At 23.2% G+C, this 23973-nt stretch overlaps 4 protein-coding genes across 4 annotated transcripts; 1 reads left to right on the top strand and 3 right to left on the bottom strand.

Annotated features, from left to right (window-relative positions):
* Nucleotides 1–3286: 3286 nt before the first annotated feature.
* On the top strand, nt 3287–5783 carry PCHAS_1002200 (conserved Plasmodium protein, unknown function; the record flags this gene model as incomplete). The annotated part of the gene is made up of 2 exons (XM_016798242.1): nt 3287–3734; nt 3874–5783. The coding sequence occupies 2 exons, from the start codon at nt 3287–3289 to the stop codon at nt 5781–5783; spliced, it is 2358 nt and encodes a 785-aa protein (XP_016655479.1).
* A 697-nt stretch (nt 5784–6480) lies between these two features.
* On the bottom strand, nt 6481–9393 carry PCHAS_1002100 (conserved Plasmodium protein, unknown function; the record flags this gene model as incomplete). The annotated part of the gene is made up of 1 exon (XM_730289.2): nt 6481–9393. The coding sequence occupies one exon, from the start codon at nt 9391–9393 to the stop codon at nt 6481–6483; it is 2913 nt and encodes a 970-aa protein (XP_735382.2).
* Nucleotides 9394–10889: 1496 nt separating this feature from the next.
* On the bottom strand, nt 10890–12050 carry PCHAS_1002000 (ubiquitin specific protease, putative; the record flags this gene model as incomplete). Its single annotated transcript, XM_736655.1, has 1 exon — nt 10890–12050. The coding sequence occupies one exon, from the start codon at nt 12048–12050 to the stop codon at nt 10890–10892; it is 1161 nt and encodes a 386-aa protein (XP_741748.1).
* Nucleotides 12051–13436: 1386 nt separating this feature from the next.
* Nucleotides 13437–23926, bottom strand: PCHAS_1001900 (conserved Plasmodium protein, unknown function; the record flags this gene model as incomplete). The annotated part of the gene is made up of 3 exons (XM_016798240.1): nt 13437–13868; nt 14007–19040; nt 19241–23926. The coding sequence occupies 3 exons, from the start codon at nt 23924–23926 to the stop codon at nt 13437–13439; spliced, it is 10152 nt and encodes a 3383-aa protein (XP_016655478.1).
* Between the last annotated feature and the right edge of the window lie 47 nt (nt 23927–23973).

The following is a 23973-nucleotide window of genomic DNA, read 5'->3' as shown; positions in this document are numbered from 1 at the left end:
GTGTATGTATAATTATTTTTTTTTTATAAATGTGTTAACATAAAAACAGGCATGAGTGTAATATGCGTATAATATACTTGGGTAAAAAAATTGAAAGCATATAACACTGAAAAGCAAAAGAGGATATAATTTTATGAATTTTAGCATATATATAAACTGAGCATTATGCATTATATAGGGACAGAATAATTTGGTTCATAAAAAAAATGAGCATGTGCATAAATTTATATTGGCGGATGTTAAAAATTGTGCATCGGCAAAGAATACATATATGCAATTCTAGATCGATCAAATGAGTAAAAAATAAATAAATAATTGAATAGGTAAAAATGACTGGATATTTTTATATTATAAATTACATATAAGACTATACAAGCACGAATTGAGAAATACACTACTTATGAGAATATTTATGTATTGGTTGCTTATATATGTCATGTTTTTTTATTATGCATACATTTGATATTTTATATAAGAAAATGTAGCATTGAGAAAATACGCAAGCATTTCATAATTTATATTTTTATTTCTTCAATTATTTTTACATTTATTCGGACTTTTAATTAACCGTATTATATTTTTTTGTATCATATACTATATTTTATAATTATGTGATTGAAGCTATATTAGATGCATACACAAAAAGGACACTACATATTATGCTTAATTTATTTAGTTTATATAATTTAGTTAATATATTTATTTTCCGGACAATTTTTTGTCGAGTGTTAATGCATACTTATGTATAACCATTTTAGCGTATGATAGCATTGCTAAAACTTTTTATAAATTATATTTTTTCTTAATTTAATAAGAGTTATGATATATACTATACATCAAAATATACAAATATATATGGCATATGTTACCAATTTTCTGGTAGTTTAATATGCTGCAAAAAATTTGCCCCTATTTATAATTTACAACCAAGAAATTTTACGCACGTATATGCGAAAGATTGTATGAACTCTCTATTTTAACATTTTCATTTATGTTTTTATAATACATAAGAATACACTTATACTATTTTAAAAAAGCATAAAGCGTAATAAAAAAGTGTAACTGTCAAGGTTCTTATTATGTATTTTTATGGTGTGTATGTTTTTTTAATAAAATTAACATATTGTTTTGTCTACCTATTTTTGTAAGTTAATGCAGTGTATTATATTTTTTTCCGTGATAGAATTTCAGAATGATTATTTATTTCACAAGCATTTATATAAATACTTGAATAGATATATGAATTGTACCATGTAAATGTGTTTATAAATATGATTTACAAATAATTATACATATATATTTTTTTTTTTTATTTTTTTGATATGATTGTTTCGTATTAAAAAACGAAACCTTTTAATTTTTTATAAATTTACGAGCATTTTCTATGGTTTAATGATTTTACCTTTGATTATACATTGCTGAGTTTTTTTTCAACTGTTGTTTTTTTTTCTTATTTTTATTACAAAGCATGTGCATTAATATATGCGCTTGTGCATATCTGTATTAAGTATGCATATAGTTATACTATAAAATATATAATATATATATTCTATAGAAGTGTAAAAAATTTTAATGGTTAAGTATACATAATTTATACACATTTTACAGACTTATATGTAAGAAAAGGGAAAAGTAATTCCTACTATTTTATTTAATTTTCTCACATTATTATATTCATATACACATTTTTTATCCAGTACAATTATTTAATTACGATTTTTTGTGTTACCGTTTATAAATTTTATGAATCAAATTATTTTGGTTATGCCAAATTTTTATTCATTTTTTCTCCATTTATGCATGATGCTTCTTACTTAAATAGTCTATACTTTTCGCAACAATGCATAAAAATATTAATTTTACAAGAAGTTTAATATATAGAAATATATGATATTAGTGCCTATATAAATGTGTATGAAATATTTATTATGATGCTTATAAAGTAGGATAAATAGTAGCGCATCATAATATAGATTTGGTATCTAGCCAAATGTGATTATTCCGTGTATATATGTGTATTATTTTTTTTTATTTCATTATTTTAATTATTACACTTCACCTTTCCGGTTTTTGATTTATCCTCTTTTTCTTTTATATTAGTTAACTGATACTGCATACTATGTGAAAATAGTTAAAAATTTTGTAATGGAGAAGAAACATTCTGTATATTTTTTTTTGTTTATTACATAAAATATATATGTAAAAAAAAGAAAAAAAAGCAACGTCCTGGCACAAGCAGGCTGATAAGTTTACCAAATTTGCTTACCGATTTGTCTTTATTTTTATTAACATTGAAACTTTTATTTTGTTTCATTCTTTTTGAAATAAAAAACTATTTTTCAATTGTGTCCATCATCCGTCAAAAATAATGTTTTAGCATGACCCATGGCTTAATTTATTGCCCTTTTATTTTCCACCTTATTTTATTAGCTTTTTTTATGTATAAATGTTATATGTTTATAAATGATTATATATATTTTGATTGTATCCATATAATATGTATATGAATACTTGATGCGATTTTCGCATTTTTTTAATGAATATTAGTAAAAATGTATATATGCGCATATTATTAAAGCATGTATTCATACATAGATGTGTAAGGTAGAAATATATGTATATACATATTGTTAATATATTCAATTGTCTACATAATATATGTATATAGTATATGAATATTTGAACATTTGCTTTTTGAGGGGCATTTATTTTTTATCCTCTATGTAATTTTTTAATAAAAATAGGAAAATATAAATATAACCAAAATTTTATTACCTTTACATATCTTCATCATAGATGTAGTAATATTTATGCGTATCTGTTATTTCTATCAATTAATCAAACGTTAATGCTTTATGAAAATGACTGATCTGTCTACCCATATATGTGTCCGTTAATATATACAGTGATATATGCAACTATTATATAGTTATGCATAATAATGTTAAAAAATATATATATTTTTTGTATTTTTTTTAATTGCACAAAAGGTCAATTTTTGGCTCTTATGGATTCCGGTTGTATTCCACTATTTTTATTTTCTTAACTGTATCCGTTTTCCTTTTTTGATGTTTCTTTTTATTTATTAAAAATAGTTTTATACTTATTGTTATTCTTATTGGAATATATGTATTATAAATTTTTTTGTATTTGATACACGCATTTATCGATGCAAATATTGTATGTTTCGTTTATTTGCCTTTTTATTTAGTATTTTATATAACTATTTTATCTGGTTATTATCCCTATTTTATTATTTTCCTATACACAAACGTTTGAATAAAGTATGATGCATGCACATCCAGAAAAAGTGATAAACTACTACAATTTGAACAAAGCAAAGGATTCTATTTTATATGAATACACATATGGAAATGGAGCAAAGAGTATTGATTATATATTAAAGAAGAGGGATAGTTTATTAAGGAATGGTAATAATGTAGGTGCAAATGGAGTTAGTAATAAAAATAATAGTAACACAAGTACCGATACTAATAACACAACGGTTAGTAATTCCAACATAAATAATTTTAATACAACAATAGATAATAAAAAGGATATTGGAGCTCATAATAAGAAAAAAGATAACCAAAATAATACAAAAAATCGTAAGAAAGCAAATAAAAATAATAAGAGAAAATATTATGATAATTTAGATAATACAATATATGATAATCCAAGTATTAATAATAAAAATAATGTCACGAATAATAATAACAAGCTGGATAATAAAGGTAATTCCATATGTTTGAAGCATATATGATTTGAGCTTGTTATTATAATGTGTAATACGTCTTTTATCTGTTAGTGTTTGTTTTATGATTAATTTAATTATATAATAAATTTATTTATTTAATGTTTTTCAATGTTTAGACACCCTAAAGAAAGATCACACAAAATACATAAACACGAAGAAAAGTAAGTTGATTAACAACCTTAACTTTTTCATGCGCATTTGTTGCAGTAAAAGTTCGTATATAAAGATTATCAATCATTATTTTAATATAATATATTGTAATGATTTAAATATATTATTTAAATACGAATGCATATTATATAAATTTGTTGAAGAAAATGAGAGCAATTTAACAATCGATGATTATTATAAAGGTTATATAAATTTAAATCAAATTCCAATATTGAAAAATGAGAGCATCTTATCAAAAGATATGCAATTATATATAGAAAATAATCATGAATGTTTAAAAAATAATAAAAATTTAGAAAGCAATGTTTTAAATTTTATATGCATTTACGAAAGTTTAACTATAAAATTTTTTAACCATTTATTTACTAAAATAAACAATAATGAAATGGATATATATAATTCTGACATTGATACTATTATTAATAATTTTTTAAATAAAAAAAATATGTTAAAAGAAAATGTATTCAATTTGTTACTAAATATAAGTAAGTCTTATGAAATCAAAAATGATATTGTTATAGATAATATAAAAAATGACGAACAAGTTAAAGAACAAAATGAAAAAATTATTTTCCAAATGCTAAAAAATAGTATAGAGAAAAGATACAACACTGAATTAGGAGAATTTGACGATGATAAAGAATGTGAGTGTTATGATAATAATGTCATTAATGGTATTGGCCTCTTAAATGGTCTTTATTGCGATGGATATAGTTATTACACAAACAACAATGATAATAATACGAATATGAATCTAAACAATTTTTACGATTTAAAAAATGTTAAAGAAATGAGCAATAAAAATATAGATAATATTGAAAACTTAAATAAATGTAACGAAAGTGATAAATCTCCAATTTTCGAGGTAAAAGAAATTAATCTTAGTAATAGTAATATGACTAAAATGAATAGCAACAAATCAGATGCAACAACTAGCGCTACAACTATAGAACCTGTTTCTTTAGTTGATCCTGGGGATAGTAATTTTCCGAGTAATATGATTTCTAGTTCATTTACAACTGCTACAAATTACTCAAATTTGTATAATGATAAAAATAAGTTTGTAGATCTTTCGTCAAACTTAGTCGCTCTCAATACTATAATTGAAGAGGATGAACTTTATTTGTCCCCTAGTAATTCAAATGATTTGGCAATAAAAAAATACGAAAATACAATAAATAGAGACAATTGCAACGAGGAGTTATATAAAGGAGGTTTTAATGGTATGAATGGAGATATTGGTATACAAATTAAACAAGAAGGCAACATAAATTCTGAAACACTTCATAATAGTGATGATATATGCCAAAACTATGATGATAATTCAAAAAATAAAGAATCTTTGTATTTACAGAATATACAAGAAGTATTATACAAGGAAATTAATGTTTATAAAGATTTTTATGAAAATAATATTAAAGATGATTATTCAAAAGAAAATGAAAATAAAAATAGTATAGAAAATATATATCAATTTTTAAGAAATAATATGTTTATACCTAATGATAACATATATACAAATTTGATGGAAAATGGAAATGATGTATTTTTAAATAAACTTAAAAAAAGTGACAAGCCTACATATAATAAATTAATGGGGAAATTGGATACTATGTATAATATAATAAATGAATTTAAAAATAATGTAAAAAGAAGAAAAATAGAAAATGACAATAATACAAATAAATATTACAATGGTTCGACTGTTAAACAGAGAAAAAGAAGATACAGTCACGAAGAATATGACATAGAAAATGGAAATAACGGAAAAAAATCTTCGAAAAATTGCAATTATAAAAAAAATCAATTACCAAAGAGGAACACACGAGGTTCAAAAGGAAAAAAAATGGCATAACTATGTTAATGATGAAATGGAAAGGAAAACAAATAAGATGCAAATTGTTGGAGATTAGTATAAATGGCAACTTAATATTTTTTTTATATATGTGCTATATTGGTCCGATATGTTTTGTATATTTTTTTTAAACAGATTTCTACAATATTATGTAGTTTCCCCTGTCTTATTATGCCTTTTTTTAGTAATTTTAAGTCTAGCATACGGTATCAATGGGGTTATAGAATAATTTTGAATATTCAAATTATATATATTTAAAAATACATTAGTGGATATATTATACAATAATGAGTGAGTATCGTTGGAAATTTTAAAATATTCACATTCTCATATTGATACTGTAATTTGTAATATTATTTTTTCTCGTTATTTTCAATTTATTTTATTTAATTTCATTTTTTTAGCTATTCATATTTTTATGTACACATTTAATATGAATATAAACAAATATATTTAATTCAAAAAATATAAGCTATTAAATGAGTTATTTTATTTAATTGGAATAAAGTGGGCGAGGATTCGCTAATCTTCTTATCATTAATGATAGAAGAAACATCAACGTAAGATTTATCAATTATACAAAATGCATCAAAAACGCTAATTGTTTTTTAAAAAAAAATATGTTTATTATATGTACATAAAGGTGGGAAAATATATGTGAATATTCATATGGATATTGAGTATGAGACTATACCGCTTAAGTATATGCCCTTGTAGTTGTATTCATTTTGTTCGCATATTCAATTCGCTGTTTAATTTCTTTGTATATATAAACTTTATCAATTTTTTCTATCCGATGATCCTTTTCATTCGCTAATAGTTCATAGAATGCTTGGTTTAATTTTGTTTGATATGCTAATGCAAACGATGTAAGTGTGCGTAAATGACCTCTATAACGCATATGGTTTATTTTAGTTATAGTATTGTATAATATATTTTTTAAAATATTATTTTCAAAATGAAAAAAGGAATTTATTATCAGATTTTTTATAGGGTTTTGTATATTTTTATATTTTTCAAAACTTAATGAATTAATAACATTATTAAATAATGGCATGAGTTCATTCTCAATTTTAGAATTTTTCTCGATTAATTCGAGGTTGGATTTTTCTAAAAATATAAATTTTAAGCAGTTGTATAATGAGTAAACAAATCCATGGAATCTTATATCAAATTTTAGTTTATATACGAGTCCTTTATATGAAAAAGGAATAATTATAAAGTATTTAGGAAGTCGATTATTCTGTAAATGAGCATGAGTATGTGTATCAGAGATTCTTGTTTTTGCTGTAGAATTTTCTACATAGTATACATACTTATAAATGGTGTATATCGTATTGTTATTGAGAATATCGCTCCAATAAAAATACTGGATAAATGTATTATAGACAATGTTGATTTTAAGTGTTAAAATATATCTAAACATATTTTGTATTTGATAATATATGATTTTTTTTTCATGTAATTCTTTAAAGAAGTATAAGCTTTTTTCAATATAAAAATAGTTTTGTTTTAAAAGTAAAACCCATTTATCTTTCTTTTTCATATTTTTAAAAGATTTGAAGGTTAATAATGTAGAAATTGGAAGAATATTAATTTTACAAATTTTTATTTCTTCGGTATATTTTGAATTTTCTAATTTTGACATTATACTAATTAATTTTAAAACTATTGAATATATTATATATTTAATGAACATATTATTTTTCATGTTCAAAATAGTTTGCTCAATACATTTATTTATGTGCATGTTATTATCATTTGTGTTTATTTCACAGCTATTACTATTACGTCTGGTCTTGGTATTTTTTATTTCTTGTTTGTTTCCAAAATCAACAATCCAGTAGCTGTCCAAACTATTCATGATCATCAAAATAAATTTGTCATAATAATTTTTGAATATTTTTCGTTTTTTTTTGTTTATCTTTTTTATTTCGCTAAAAATACCAATAAAATTGTTATCAATATTTGAGTTTCCGCTATTTTGCTTGTTTTGATGCGAGAGTGGAGTTGTTTTTAGACTTATGTTTTTAGTGGTAATCATTTCTATTTTGTTACTAACAACGGATTCTGCATGATTTATATTCAAAATCATATCAACCTTTCGTTTAATTCGTTTAACGACTTTGTACAATAGTATAAAAAGAGGATATAGTGCATCTAGGTAATCTAATATTAAAATAATTGACTTTTTATAGGCAATTATAATTTGTGCCTTTTCTTGTTCAGTAAAAGGCATATTGGTATATTGTTCATAAAACTTATCAATAAAATAATGATACCTGTTGAGAACAAAAATATGAAAATATATTTCATTGGAATGGTAGAGAAAAAATGAATTCATAAAGCCTGCTAAATATAAAGTATATCTAAAGTATGTTAAAAAGAAAATGGAAAAGAATTCAAATTCATAGTAGTCCAATTCTATTTTTGTGAAATTTGTATTACCCAATAGTTTTTCACAAAAATAGTTACTGATTAATAATGATTCACTAATTTTTTTATTTTTACACTGAGTGGTGTTTCTGAAACACTTATGTTTTTTGATTCGCTTGATGATATTGTAGCATTGTGTTTTTAAGTCTTCGTCTTTTTTACAGTTTTCTTCCTCATTATTTTCACTTTCTTCACCTTCGTTTCCCTTATTTTTTTGATTTCCTTTTTTTCCGATTTCAAAATGTTCCAAAATAGCTTCTACAAATATGCGTTTTCTATAAAAAGGAAAGTATATTAGAACCTTTCGAGACCAGTTTTTTTTTATTCGGCTTTTTATCTTTTTTTTTAAATGTGAGTTTACATCACAATATGTAAATGAGTTTTTTTTTCCATTTTTATTTTTTTCAAATATTATATTATTTTTCTCAAAGCTAAGATAAGAACAATTCGTTATATCATTAATATTACGCATATCGTTAAAAATTTTGTTACTATACTTTTTAAAAATTTCGTATGATACTAAATTTTTATATATATCTAAACTTTTAATAATTTCGTAATTTTCGAATAAAAATTGTTTCTTTGTACAATTAAGGTGTTCAAAAATGTTTAAAAATTGTCTATCCATATTATACCCAAAATCTGTGGTCATGCTTACATCAGTTATTGTGATATCATCTTCAATGCTACTATCCTCATATGAATTACTATGGGTACTATTTATATGAGTCATTATATCAATTGACTTTTTTCGATCTTTGTAACGTTTTATTGTGCATAATTCATTATTATGTTCACTGAAATTGATCAAATCTATGTTTTCACTATTATCGTTTGCATTCTCTTTGATTTCATTATTATTTGGGGGTACTGAATTTTGAGAATTTTTAAGTAATATATTTTTTTTATTTCTTTTTTTACTTCTAGTTTTAGGTTTGGTTATCGAGTTCATACGCTTATGGTTACTTTTTTCTGTTAGTTTGCTATTGAAAGTAGATGATTGGTTTTTTACATTTCCGAGGTTGATATATAGAGACCCTTGGTTTTCTTGTTTTTCAGCAATATATACTTCTTCCTCTTTATGTTTCCTTTTTTTAATTTCATTTTTGTGATAAATTGCAGGTGCTCTTTTTTTTTCGACATGCCGTTTATTGTTACTGATGATAAAGTGCATCGAGATGGATTCTATGCAATGTCCAATTTTATTAATCTTTTTTCTAGTAATTAATATGTACTTGCAAAAAATATTAATTTAAATGGTTATGAACAAAAAGAGGAAATACAACGAGAGATTGTTAATAAATAAATATACATAATCAGGTTAAGTAAAAAAAAAATATTTTTAAGTTCTTTTTAAATTTTAATGCATATAGAATGAAATATAATGAATAAGCGAACTAATAAAGTTTATGAAATGCAGACGAAAATACATATTATATATTTATAGAGCTTGTAATATTCAGAATTATATACTATATCAAAACATTTAGAATATGTTATATTTTGACGATGTCTATTGATATAAATTTATAATTACATAAATTTATATTCAGTATCTGCTTATAAAAAATTGTGAATAATATAATTAATAAAAATAGAGTAAAATTATTATTTTCGGATGTGTAATAATTATAATGAATAAATACCGCAAAAAATATATAAACATTTTTTCAGTGTTTATAATACGCCTTAACAAGGAATATGTATCTCTACTCGGTACACCTTATGCCTGGGTTTATCTATACATACTCGCATATCTATTAAATATGTGTGTATAGAAATACATGCACCCTTTTTTAATACACAAAAGAAAATTAAATATTACTAAAAACATATCCAACTTTTAACTCTTTATTATTCCTGCTTGTTTTGCATGATAGGAAAGAGAGTATGTATATTTTTCGAAAATAGTATAAATTAATTAGTTAATTAAAAAAGGAAAAACGAAAAAAGAATAAAATACATAGGTTATGATATGTATATATAATTAGATTAACAATGTGTAATTTTTTAGAGTAAAAATCCATACATATATATATATATATAAGTGTGCAGTAACTAAGTATTTGTGTATTAATAAGATGAAAGCTAAAATATATTAATATAAGTCCAAAGGGCTGGAAATATATAATTAATGCTGATTCAAATGCGAGATATTGATTTTTTATGTGGCTATTTTCTTTAAAGTTTCATACAAATTTTGCATTTAAGCGAAAAAAAGGCAAAAGCATCGCTTCCTTCTATATGAATATATACAAAATTGTGAACCTGAACCATTTTTTCCAACTTTTTTAAATTATTCTATGAAATTATGATGATTTATTTATTAAGATTCAGAGGAATGGGTATTTCTTTATTGTGTTTGATGTTCCTACTTTGGCAATTGGATATATATGGATGCATAATATGAATGAAATAACCTTAAATGCGGAGATATAATTGAAAAATTAATCCACTAATACAAATTGCATAAGTATTTGTCTTATATATAGAGATATTATATTGAAATGATAATCCTTATTATGGGTTGTAATTAAATATTCCTTTGTGTGATTCTTGTATTTGTACAATTTATGTAAAATTTGTGTAATGGGGTATGTCAATATAGTTCCATTTCCATGATAATATTTTATCACATTTACTAAATCATATATAAATGTTTCCAAATGTCTAGGATAATCTCCTTAGCAAAAGCAAATATATATCACTGATATTGTTATGATCGTATGGTGTATCTAACTTATATATTTTATCGTCGTTGCATTTGTAAAATCCATCGTAATGCTTAACTATAGATGTGTAATGGCCATTATAACTATTTCCACTATGACATATAATACTTTCAATAATATATTTAGCATTATATAAAGAGTTATGGTTAGAAAGTTGTATAAAATTTGTAAAATCGACGATACCATCTTGTGGTAGTAATACAATTGTATCTATTTTTTTAACTTTATTATTATAACCGTTATTACTTTGGTAATATACCCATTTAAATCTTTTTATATATATTATCATATATAAATTAGGCATTCTATATATCCCTTTTTTGATTCGGCTAGTTTTTTTTAGTTTACAATTATTACAATCTAAGGAGCAAATATCATCACTTTTATTTATGTTATTTTTAAGCAATTCTATAAGTGTAGTACTTTTTATATTTTCATCAGGAAATTCTAATCCCAAATCCAAGCAAAATTCAAAACTATATCGTGTATGATCACAATTAAAACATGTAATAGTAGAAATATTTTGAAATCCTAGCAAATCCGTTATTATACTATTTTCTTTATATAGATATTTTACCCAGTATTTATCACCTGCCAGTTCTTTGCCATCGTTTTCGTCCAATATTATTTCCACATTTTTTTCATTATCTGTATATCTATTACATTCTATGTTAATATAATTTAGTAATAGTAGCATAAATTCATGGGCATCATTTTGTGAAAAAATATCCAAGTGTAAATTATATTTGTTAATTTTTTTAAGTAAATTTATATGCTTATTTGTACATAATATATTATTATGCTTTGTTTCTCCAATATTATAAGTCTCGTGAATCAGTTCATACACTGTTTTAATTATATCTCCTTTATATTTAGATTGAGTCTTTAGGTAAAATTTGTCGAAATTTTTTATTATATATATGCAAAGAGGTTTAATTGACAAAATTAGTTGTAGCGAAGCATTGCAATAACATATATTTCCATTATTGACAAATGCTGTGTGGTTTCTTTTGGCCTCTTCATAGTTGTAGTACTTTTCATAATACTCGTAGTTTTTTATGTTAAATAGATCAATAATGTTGTGATATGATATATTCATTTTGTTTTACATTTTGTGAAAAGGGATACATATATCGTGCTCAAAAATTCTTGTTTAAAATTTAGTGATGTTGGGCCTTTATAAAATATAAAGAAAGGGTATTTAAAGAGGCGTATACCACTGTTGTTGCCAATATTGGTTATTTATTTTGTTTCTTCCTTTAAGCATGCCTCAATACGCTTTTATATTTGTTAGCTTGGTGGAATGTATTTACATGTATATACTGCATATATAGTACAAATTTGTGCTAAGTATATTTTAAGTGCATTTTAGGCAGTTTACCTTGCGTAATTTATTATTGTTATTATTGAGGAGATATGTTTTTCTGGTTTATTTTTTCATTTAATTTTATATCGCTGACCTTTATTTTGTTATTGTTTTTATTTCATTATGTGGCTTAATTTATTTTCCAAAGCATAACTTATGTATAACTTTAGCTAGTCAATTTTTTATTCTCCTTTAAAATAGTATATTCCAGCTTTCCTTTTATTATGAGTTTATTTATATACTATAGAAGGGTTTTATTGATAATCTGCTTTTCTTTTCCCCTTTTGTGTGTATAGTTTTTTTCACTTCTTTTTTTGTAAATATATATGTATATATATATTCGTTTCACGTAAAACAATAATACATATGTATATATGCATACAAATAGCCGCACAGTATTTTTTGTTACATAGCATATATGGCATAGCGGCTCTTCACAATTCGACTGACGCAATTAATTATAATTTTTATATTTATCTCTTATGAAGGCAAAAATTTATATTTTCTTAAAATGTTAAAAATTAAAAATATTTACAAAAAATTTGTTTATTAAAAATAGGTAAAAAGGAAAAATAATAAATTAATGAGATGAAAAAAAATAATTAGTTACAAAAAGTAAAACGAAAAAATCATGCAGTGAAGAAGGAAATCGCATTATATATATTAACGTAGTTATATAGGCATAAAAAATTTTAATATATAAAATCAATATTTTCCTTTTCCTCTTTGGTGGTTTAAAAATGTTTATAGGTATGGACTTATAAGTCCACAAATGTTATTACAAAAAGTTTAAGTCTTTAAACATTAACAGTATATAAGACATTTGTTGAAATATTGGAGTTACAATTTTAAAAAAACTAAATATACAACACCAAAAAAAAGTAAAATATATGAAGCAAATATAAATCGTTGTATGGTCTTTTGGTTTTTTTTAAAACAAACAATAAATGATAAAAAAATTAAAAAAAATGTAAATATTTATAAAGATATATATAATGAATGCTTGGATGGATGCATATATGTTTAAATGTTTGGTAAGATAAACATTTTGAAAAGGGTAAAACAAAAAAAACAATGTATATACATGCGTTAAAATAAATAAATATATATACACACGTATCAGTTCCATAATGTTCCTTCATATTTTTTAAAAATTATATTTTCATCCTGAATGTAATAAAGTTTAACTTTTTTATACAGTATTCTATCAATAAATAAATTATAATTTTTTAAATTGTCTTTTTTGGATTTATTTATTGTTTTAAAAGTATCAATATCAGTAGAAAGCTCGTCCTCTGATGTTGTATCAAAAAAATAACAGGCTGTAGCTTTTCTTTTCTTTTTTATTTGGGATTTTTTTTTTTTTTTTATACTTGCATTTCTCATTATATCGTTAAAGTCGTTTATTATTTGATAATTTTTTTTCAACTTATAAATTTCACTTCTTTTATTTACGAACATCAATTTGAATGAAATGAATCCGTCATCACACATTGCTCTTAGGAGTGTGTTCAAATCGCAAAGGTTTAGTATTTCAATCGTCTTGCATATCTATAAAAAAAAAGTATATATGTATATATGAGCGTGTATATATGTACGATATTCTCTACATACTAATGCATGTACATGTCATTGAATTAAGAAATGATAAATGAGTTATAAAATATGTTTCGAAAATATTATTATTACGTCGAATATAGAGGAATACGGGTTGTTTTTGATATAAAAAAATATCTTCAGGATGTAGAAAAACATAAATTTTATGTTTACACTACCATTTAAATATATGAAGCTATTTGCAATTACGTATTTGTCCTTGAAATAGTAAATAATATTGGATTTGTTGTTATTATTTTGTTTTTGTAAAGCATTGCCCTTATTATTGTTTATATGCAACAATAGGTTGTATTCAAAATATTTGCAAGCGTTATTTATAATGCGTTTTATATATTTAATGACAGTTGGATACTTTTTATTTCCCATACAATGTAATATTTTATTTCCTATTCTTGTATTGTACAAAATATTTGTGTTATCATTACAATTGTCATTTATAGATTTTTCGATTTTTTGAATTTGTTCATAATTTTCACATAAGTACATAAAAAAGTAATCATGAATTATAATATGGCATTGAAGGTTGAATAATAGTATTAATCTTGGAATAAAATTGGGTTTTTTTAAAGTATTGTTATTTATGAAGTTAATGTATACATAATCGCTATAATTTATATATTTCTTTTTATATATTATTTTTTCTTGGGTAACATTTTTGTAAGCATATCGATTAGCCACTGCGTTTTCATCAGTTATGTTGTTTTTGCTACTATTTTCGTAGTTCATATTAGTTGCATTGATGGAATTACTTATATTCTTCGCAGTACCAATTTCATGTGGGGTGTTATTATTGTCATGCTGTATATCCATTTGACTGAGTATTCTATTTTTTTTGATAAACTTTTTAAATGTTTTTTTTTCGTCATCTGAATATCTTTGTGTTTTAACTTTAAAATTTTTTAAATAATAATTTATCATGTTTAAAAACGGGTGTTTAAAATTGTGTTCATAAAATAGGGTCTTTCTTTTACACATATTAATTCCATTGTAATACTGTGCTAAGAATACCTTATGTGTATTAATAAATGGAAATATTTTTATAAGATTTAATTTATTTAAAAGAAAAAGGATAAAGTTATATTCCTTTTTCACATTAAAATATTCATTGTAGCACGCCTTATTAATAAACTTTTTTATATATTTTTTTTTTAAACTATCAATAAAACATCCTTTTTTTTTTTTTTGTTTAACTATGAAAAACACATATAGCATTTTGCTCATTATTTGATTAAATAAGTTATCCTCTTTTTCTTTTGTATCATTGTTAGGGGCATTGGCATTATCACTAATATGGGAAATATCATGATTGTTTACGATGTTGCTTTCGTAAAGATTATCATTTGTTTGGTATACATTTTTTCTGATGCAGTTATTTTTATTTATATTTTCTATTGTAGCATTGTTTGTAGTTTTATATTTGTACATATTGTTTATTTTATACCCCAGATTTTTTATTTCTTTATTTTTTTCATATATTTGTGCCTTGTAATTTCCATGTTCATCATAGTTATTTTGTATATTGTCCATGCAAAAAACATGATACATTAACTGGACAACAAATATGAAAGATTCTTTATGTGCATTATCATTACTAATACCACTTTTGTTGTTCCCAGTATTATCACTATTATTTTTATTTCGAATGGTAACTTTTTTTACGAATTTTTTAATTTGTGTTTCTCTTACAAAACTTTTATATTTTGCTATGTGTTTTCTTCTATTGGATTTCAAAACTTGTGAATCCTTTATTTCCTTTTCTGATTTATTCGAAACACTACAGTTATGTTTTTCTAAAACCTTTTTTTTGTTAATGCCCAATTTATTTGCATTTGTACTATTATTATTTATGGCTTGGCTATATAAGTTTGTGAGTTTTTTTTTTGATGTATTCTTTTCGCTTTGTAGCCAAAAAATTCCATTTTTCAAATTTAATACTTGTATATCTAGAAGTGATTCAATATTTTTTTGTATATTTGAAATATATGCAATATTATATAAATGAATATTTTGAGGATATATATCAAAATCTATAAATGTTTTTTTGCTGATATTATAAATAAGTAGTTTATTTTTGTTATAAACTATTGAATTGGGGAAATCATTTTTTTCTATAAATTTGTTAAAAAGATCGCTAAAATTAAAATTATTTGTGCTACTAGTTAATAATGTGTAATTTTTGAAGTCTTTCCACTTTTTGGATCGAATAGGATTGTTATAGTTTTGATAAATATATATGCAATATTTTTTAAAATAATTAAAAAAATTGTTATTTATATAATTTGGGTCATAATAAAAATTGTGGCAAATTTTATTTTGAAAATTGTAAGATATAAAATCGTTGTTGTTATCAGAAAAAATATTCGATAGTCTTTTTAATATTTTTTTTTTTAAATCGTTGAGAATGTAATAATTTGGAAAATATTCACTAACATGTTTAGTTAAATGTTTTATATGTTTATTTATACCCCCTAATAGTTTTTCATTATTATAATTATCATTTTCCAACAATTTTATAATTTCATAATCATCTGATAGTTGATCAAATGTATCTAAGTTGTCATCATTTGAAGAATTAAAGCTTAGAGAATTTTCATCGATCTCAAATTTGTTTTTATCTTTATTATTATTATTTTTTAAAAATTCTCTGCTATATTTTGTATTATTCACATCTTCATTTTGTTTAGCATCTATATCAGGAGTATAATATTTATTTTGGTTATTAAATTTGGTGGAGGAATTTTTTTTTTCATCGCTATGTATATCGTCTGATATTGTATACTTATTACATGCATATAAAGTGATGTCACCTTTTAAAAATTTGTGTACATAAAAATTTAAATCAAAAATAGTTAATTTTTTACTGAAATAGTATTTTTTAGACTCATTGCATGTACTTTCATTTGCATCGAAATTTTCATCGCTGAAAATGTTAAATGCATTAGTTTGGTCATTAGAAAAATTATCGTCATTATATTTATAAGTAAAATTTTTTGGGTTAGTATTATTGATATGATTAACTTCTTCTTCATAGGAATTATTCAATTGATTATAATTTGAGGTTTTATTTAAATTTGTTGATGCTATATAATCGTCAAGATGAAAATTTTGGGATATATAATTTTCATGGTTATTAGGAATATAATTTATATTTTGCTCTTGGCTGTATACATTATCTATGTGCAGTAGTAATTGATCAATTTGACAATTTAACGTAAGGGATTGATTTTGATAATTTTCTGAATGTGCATATTCTAATATTTTTGAAAAGTAGCAACTACCAAATGAGTAAATAATATCTATAACATTGTCAAATGATTTTTTTTTTGTAAAAAGTGAAAGTTTTTTTTTATAAAAAATGGATTTGTAAATAAGGTTTGAATATATATTATCACAAACTATATCATTAGCTATATAATTAGACAAAACATAGCTAGTATCGACAACGTACATATTTTTTTTTAAATATTTGATTCCGTTTTGTATATTTCGTAATTTTTGATAAAATAGCGGTTTGATTATCTCTTTGTACAATATAAAATTGCTACCATAATTGATAATAAATAATTTCATTAAATTTATAAGAGATATAAAATTAAAATCATAAATATTTTTTATACACTTATCAAAGTAATAATTTATATTTGTATATGTGCAGTTGTATATATATGTTGGGAAATAGTTTAATATACATCTGGTTAAATTTTCATTTAATAATATAAAAAAATAATTAACAATATTTTTTTTAAAATAATAAAATAGTTTATTCTGAATATATTTGCATACAGCGTATTTAAATTTCCCTATCATAACTTTGTTGGCCTTGTTCCATACATTTTTCTTGTATGGTATGCTATTAGTTTTGTTTTTTAAGTAGTAAATTAATCGAAATGTATTTAATTTGTTGGATATTAATTTAATTTTATTTGGTAAGGAATTTAAATTGTTTCGCTTCCGTTTTGGTAACAAATTCTTGCTATTTTTACATAATTTTTGATGGGATAAAGCCTTTTGTTCATTTTCCCCTTTGTTATCGCCTATACTTTTTTTGTGGTTGGTACATTTTTCCAAATTAATTCTAGATATGTAAAGCTGAATAAATATCGTGACAAAATAAAGATATACTGTTCGTAATGAATATTTGATTTTTACACTGGAATGTGTGTTTCTGGAAAATAGTTTATTTGTATTAAGTTGATCTATGATATTTATTTGCTTTTTTGTTTGTTTTTTTAACTCTATATTTTGTACTTGTAATACATCAGGATCATTATTGTGTTCATATTGAAACGGTTGCTCATGTTTTTTAGTTTCTTTTGTGTTTTGACTGAATTTATCTGATGATGTATTATTATGAAATAGTAATTCGTTTCTTTTAGTTATACAATTACTAGAGAAAGATAATGATGCTTGATCTACTTTTTCATCCACTGGATTCGTGTTATTATCTCTATATATTCGCATAGTTTGCCCATATGCTGGTGAAGAATTGCTTATTATATTTTTTATTTTTAAAATATCACTCAGGGTTTTATGCATAGTATGCTTAGTATTGGACATTAACGAAATGATATCAGAACATTTTTTATTTGTATTATGAACATTTGAAATATGAGTTAATAAATCACTTTTAAAAAAATATACATCTTTACAAAAGGGACAAGAATAAGATAGGGCGGTATTATTATTGTTGTCATCTTTTTCGAGGATATTTGGAAAATTATAATTATTTTTAGTTGAAATGTTATTATATAAATCATAAAAAATAAAAAAATATTTTTCAATATTTGTTTTTGATATATTATATATATTATATAAAAGGTTGTATTCTTTGTATATAATTAATTCTTCCATTAGCTTATGTTTTTGAACGTTTGTTTTTTTTCTTGTTTCTTTTCTTTTCACTTTTTTAATTAAATTTATAAAAAGCTTCCTTACTTTTCTTGTTAATAATAACTGATTTGTGTATGAGTTGTGAGAAAGTAGGAATTTCAAGTTCTTGTTCTTAATTTTTAGGAACTTTGGTATATCTGATAGTTTAACTTTTTTCCGTGAAGACTCGTCAGGAATGTTTTCAAGAAAGTGCTTCTTGAACTGTTCGATTAACAACTGAGGAATAAAAATAAAAAATAAAATGAAAAATAGATAAAAATAAACAATGCAAATCATGAAGCATGAAATGTATGCAATGTTATGTAAATGTGATGTAGTATAAATTATTAGTAATGTGGTTATATAAGCAGTGTAACGATAATACATCATGATTTTTCGTTTTTTTAATGTGTAAATAAAATAATTTGATGACTTACGTATATGCTGTAGTAGTATTCCTCGAAGTGGTTATATCGCATCATGTTGTAAATTTTTTTTTGGTTGGTTTTCTTTGGTTTTATAGAAGAGAATAAATTTATTGTGACATATTTTTTAATATAAATATTAAATTTTTTCTTTTTCAGATCAACAATTGATATATTTAAATCAGTGTTCCTACTATTATTAAAAAGGGACTTTTTTGTGTTCCAAGTAAGAGTGTGAGTTGTATTATCATCATCAATATTGACAATTGTCGAATTAATACTTTCTTGGTCATTTCCAAATCTAAGATCAATTGATTTCATGTTATATAAAAATTTTAATTTTCTATATAAGAAGATAAATATAGAAATTTTATCATTGTTTTTTATTACGTCAATATCATGTTGACATAGTTGATCGGTTTGTGTCAAGGGTGAAAAGGTAGTATCTTTTTTTTTTTTTAATTCATTTTCTTCACGTTGGTTTGAATAGGAAGAAAGTCGATTTGTTTTTGTATCTTCTATTTGTATGGAGTCATGATCATAATAACTCTGTAATGGTTTATTTTCATGTATATACATATTTTGACTTTTATTAAGTATAAAATTTCTGATAAGATTATTTTTATCAGAATGTAGTTGAGAATATGATGTTAAATATTCAAATAACATTGGAGGCAGTTCTTTTAATTTAATTTTTTTTTTTTTTTTCTTTAGTAAATAATTTTCGATATAGTTTAATTTACACCTAACACTAATTATTTTTAAGTATTCGTCTAGGTACATATTTTTTAGTATATCTTTTATTTTTAAAGAGTTAGCATTGCTTTGTTTGTTGTGTTTTTTTTTATTTTTCCCTTTTATATTTGCAAATGTGAAAGATATTTTTCGTTTTTTCATTTTATTTTGGCACGTGGCAACTCCATCATGCTCGTGTTGAGTTTTCGAAAAGATGGGATTGGAATTATATTGCTTCAAAATTCTATTATTCCTTTTTCGTTTCATCTTTCTTTTCATTATCCTTATCAAGCACTTGTGGAAATATTTATATCTTTCCATTTTTGAGAAGATGTATCCATAGAAATAGCTTATATTGCTTGATTGTTGTAGCATTTTTAAATTTTTGAAAGTATGTTTTTTTTTATTTTCGGGTGTGATAAATTTATTTTCATTACAAGCGAAAGCGGATTCGTTAAATACATCGATATATAGTACATTATTTTTATTGTTTGAACTATCAGGAATGTTTTCTGTAATATTATTTTTATAGTATATGTTTTTTATATTTATTTGTTGATCTTGTTCTGTTTTTCGTTTTTTTGTGTAAAAATTGGTGGTATCAACACTTGCATTATCGTTGGTGAGCAAGCTATCTATATGTAAGTGTTTTTTATTATGATCAAAAATAATAGAGGGATGATTTTCTGTGTTATTAATCGATCTTTTATTGTTATTATTCTTATCATTCAATGATATATTTGTAATGGAGTAACTGTTTAACAGGATATTTGTATCGTATATTCTGGGGCTCATGTTATAAGCATTTGAAGCATCAATGTTTTGGAAACAATCATTTTCTCCTAATTTGAGAAAGGTATTATAATTATTTGGGTATGATGATGGAGATATTTGTGAAATTGATGCATTATCAGCAATAATTTCACAATTAGGATTAAAATTATTTGAAATATCTTTATTTTTAGAATCTAAGTTAGTATAATTTGTTCGATTTTGTAAGTTGATGGAACAATTTGTCTGTAGTTTATCATTATGTTTGATAGATGGTGACTGCTTGTAAAAATAATGTGCATACTCTTGTTGAATCTTAGAATGAAGTTCAATAGATTGTTTTTCAGTCAATATGTTAGAATCATAAAAATAATATTTAACATTTTTACTATTTTGAAGCATACATTTTTTAAAAAATGCGTTTATTTTTGTTGAATAATTAAATAGCCTTTCAACTGATTTCCGATCTATTAATTTCCCATTATTTTCCAAAATAGTAAATAAATCTTGCACACATCGAAATGTAGTAACTTTAGAGCATAACAAAAAATGTGTAAAAATAAACAAACGTTTAATAAATAAATTACTTTTTAGTTTAGTAGTATCTTCCATAAAATGTTTTATAAAATCAATACTTGTTTTAGAAACATCTAAATTGTTTATATTAATATTAAATTCTTCAAAATGTTCACTAATATTACTCTCATTAAATTGATGAACATTTTCGTCTATCCCAATATTGTTATCGGTATGTGTATATAAATTGGTATTGTCATTATTTTTCTTGCTTGTTTGTTTTTTTTGTAAAATATTTTTGACATAATAAAAAAGGTGAAAACTACATGTAAATAAATCGTATTTGCACTCAAATTGCTTGATTTTATTTACATAATTATTAAAAAAATCTTTATAATTTGAGAAATTATTAATTGAATCATCATATTTGGGTATTACATATTCCAAAATGTTTTTATCTATCTTGTTTATTGTATTAGTATAATTTAGTATATTTAACGATTCGTTTAAATTGTTAATTTTGATATAATGAAAAATATTTTGATTTGTTATAGAATTGTTTTGTTGCTCTGTTTTTATTTTGGCCGGATATTCTGCCATTATTTCGTTTGAATACTGTTGGTTACTATTAGCTTTAAAGGATATTAAAGATTCCTCATTATTTTGAAGATTTTTTTTTTTTTTCATATTAACAGTGCACTCATTAATATTCTTATTTTTGTTATCATAACTTACGATTGCTTCAGTTTCCTTCTCAACATTTGTATAATATTTTTTTTTGTTCTGTATATATTGATATATATTATTATCCACAAATCGGTACATAAAACTTTTATCTTTTCGTTCAGGTATTTTAACAACCTCTTTATTTTTTACTAGCTTATTTAAAAATGTATTGGTTTTTTTAATGGAGAGGAGTATGGTTTGAGAGATTTCTTTTGCCGTTATTCCACTAATACCTTTGCTTATTATTATATATTTCATTTCATCATAAAGTGATAAATTACTAGAACGTATGCTTCGGCTATTTCCGCGTTGACTAATGTTGTCGCTTCCATTGTCACTATCAATGCTAGAATGTGTGGGGGATTCGGAATATGAAACTTGTGAATTTCTTTCATGAGTATATTTAATATTGAAATTTGTTTTTTTTTCTAAAGTTGTTTCAATTTGATTATTTTCCAAAACGGGGGAAAAATCTGATAAGCTATAAGCAGAATTATCATTTTGTGAACTAGAATATAAATCTGAATCAATAAATTTGTCATCCATATTTAAGTGTACATGATTTTTAAACTCATTGATAGAAATATTAACTTGTTTATTTAATTCTGATTTATTTGAATTGATTGGCCCATTTTCCCTGTGTTGATTATACTCTATTTCATTTTGTAGAATTTCAGTGTTGATGTGTCCTTGTCCACTTGGTTCCATATACATTGAAAGTTGTTGGGTTAAATTTTGCTTATATTTTTTATGAATAAAGTAATTGTTCATAAACGAAGATTTTATAGGAATTTCATTATTAACATAATCTTCACACATTAAATAGCACGACTTATCAATAAAATTGATGACATAGTCATAATTGTAATAAAAAGATAACAAAAAGTTAATTATGCGATCGTAGCTTATTTTTTCTTTATTTTTATAATTCAGATAACAAATTTCATAGTTTGATTGTATTTTAATTTTACACATTATAATTTGATTACTATTAATTAAATTGGATAAAATGGAATTAAAAATCTTTAAGGCTTTTCTTATTCGCATGAAATAATACGGATTATATACAATTAGTAGTTTAAAAAAAATCAAGGATAATATTTTTTGTGGTATTATTATAAATTTATTTATAAGGTACATAATTATTTTGTTAATTGACAAAACATTTTGTGAAAATAAAATATTTTTGACAAATATTGGTAGCATATTGTATATAAAGTATATGTTATAATACAAAATATAAGAGGGACTTAGTTTAATCATTGTACCGTTTGCGGAATTACTCATAGAACAGTTATCATTGTTTGTATTTGTTTCTGTTCCATTTATATTAATGTTTATTTTTTTTATTAACGAATATTGGATTAGAACCTTTAAATGGTAGTGTATCATTTTAACATCGATATTGAGATGTTTGGATAAAGAACTTTGAATACTTCCATTATATTTAGTTGAAATAACATATAACAGGATAAATATTTTTTCTTTACATTCTTTTATTCTTTCGTAATAAAATAAGTTATGTTTATTATATATGTATATATTATTTATGTATAAATTATATTTGTTAGCGGTATTTATTATTGTATCTTGGCCATTTTTATGAATATTCACATTAAATCCGTTGTTATATTTGTCATAAGGGAAGCTATTATAGTCTTCATTACCATCATTGCCATTTTTTCCCCCAGTTTTTTTTTTTTCATCTTCGACCATAATAGATATATCTTTACAATAATATATAGTTTGTAGAACTTCCCTTTTCATATACACATCCATGCATACATTTTTATTTTTTTCCAAATTATCGAATAATTCTTGCAATGTTATGCAATAATTAATTTCATTTTTATTTTGATCGGCATTTTTTCTTATGCTTCCGTTTATTTCCTTTTTACTGAAACTCGTACATAGTTCGTCAAAAATGTATTTTAACAAAACTCTGTCCATTTCTAGGTTATCTCACGTAAACAAAAAGTAAAAAAAAAGAGACAAAA

Source organism: Plasmodium chabaudi (assembly GCF_900002335.3).
Source record: "Plasmodium chabaudi chabaudi strain AS genome assembly, chromosome: 10".
Lineage (NCBI taxonomy): Eukaryota > Apicomplexa > Aconoidasida > Haemosporida > Plasmodiidae > Plasmodium > Plasmodium chabaudi.
The sequence above is the reverse complement of the archived record's forward strand: the minus strand, read 5'-3'. Positions and strand labels throughout refer to the sequence as shown.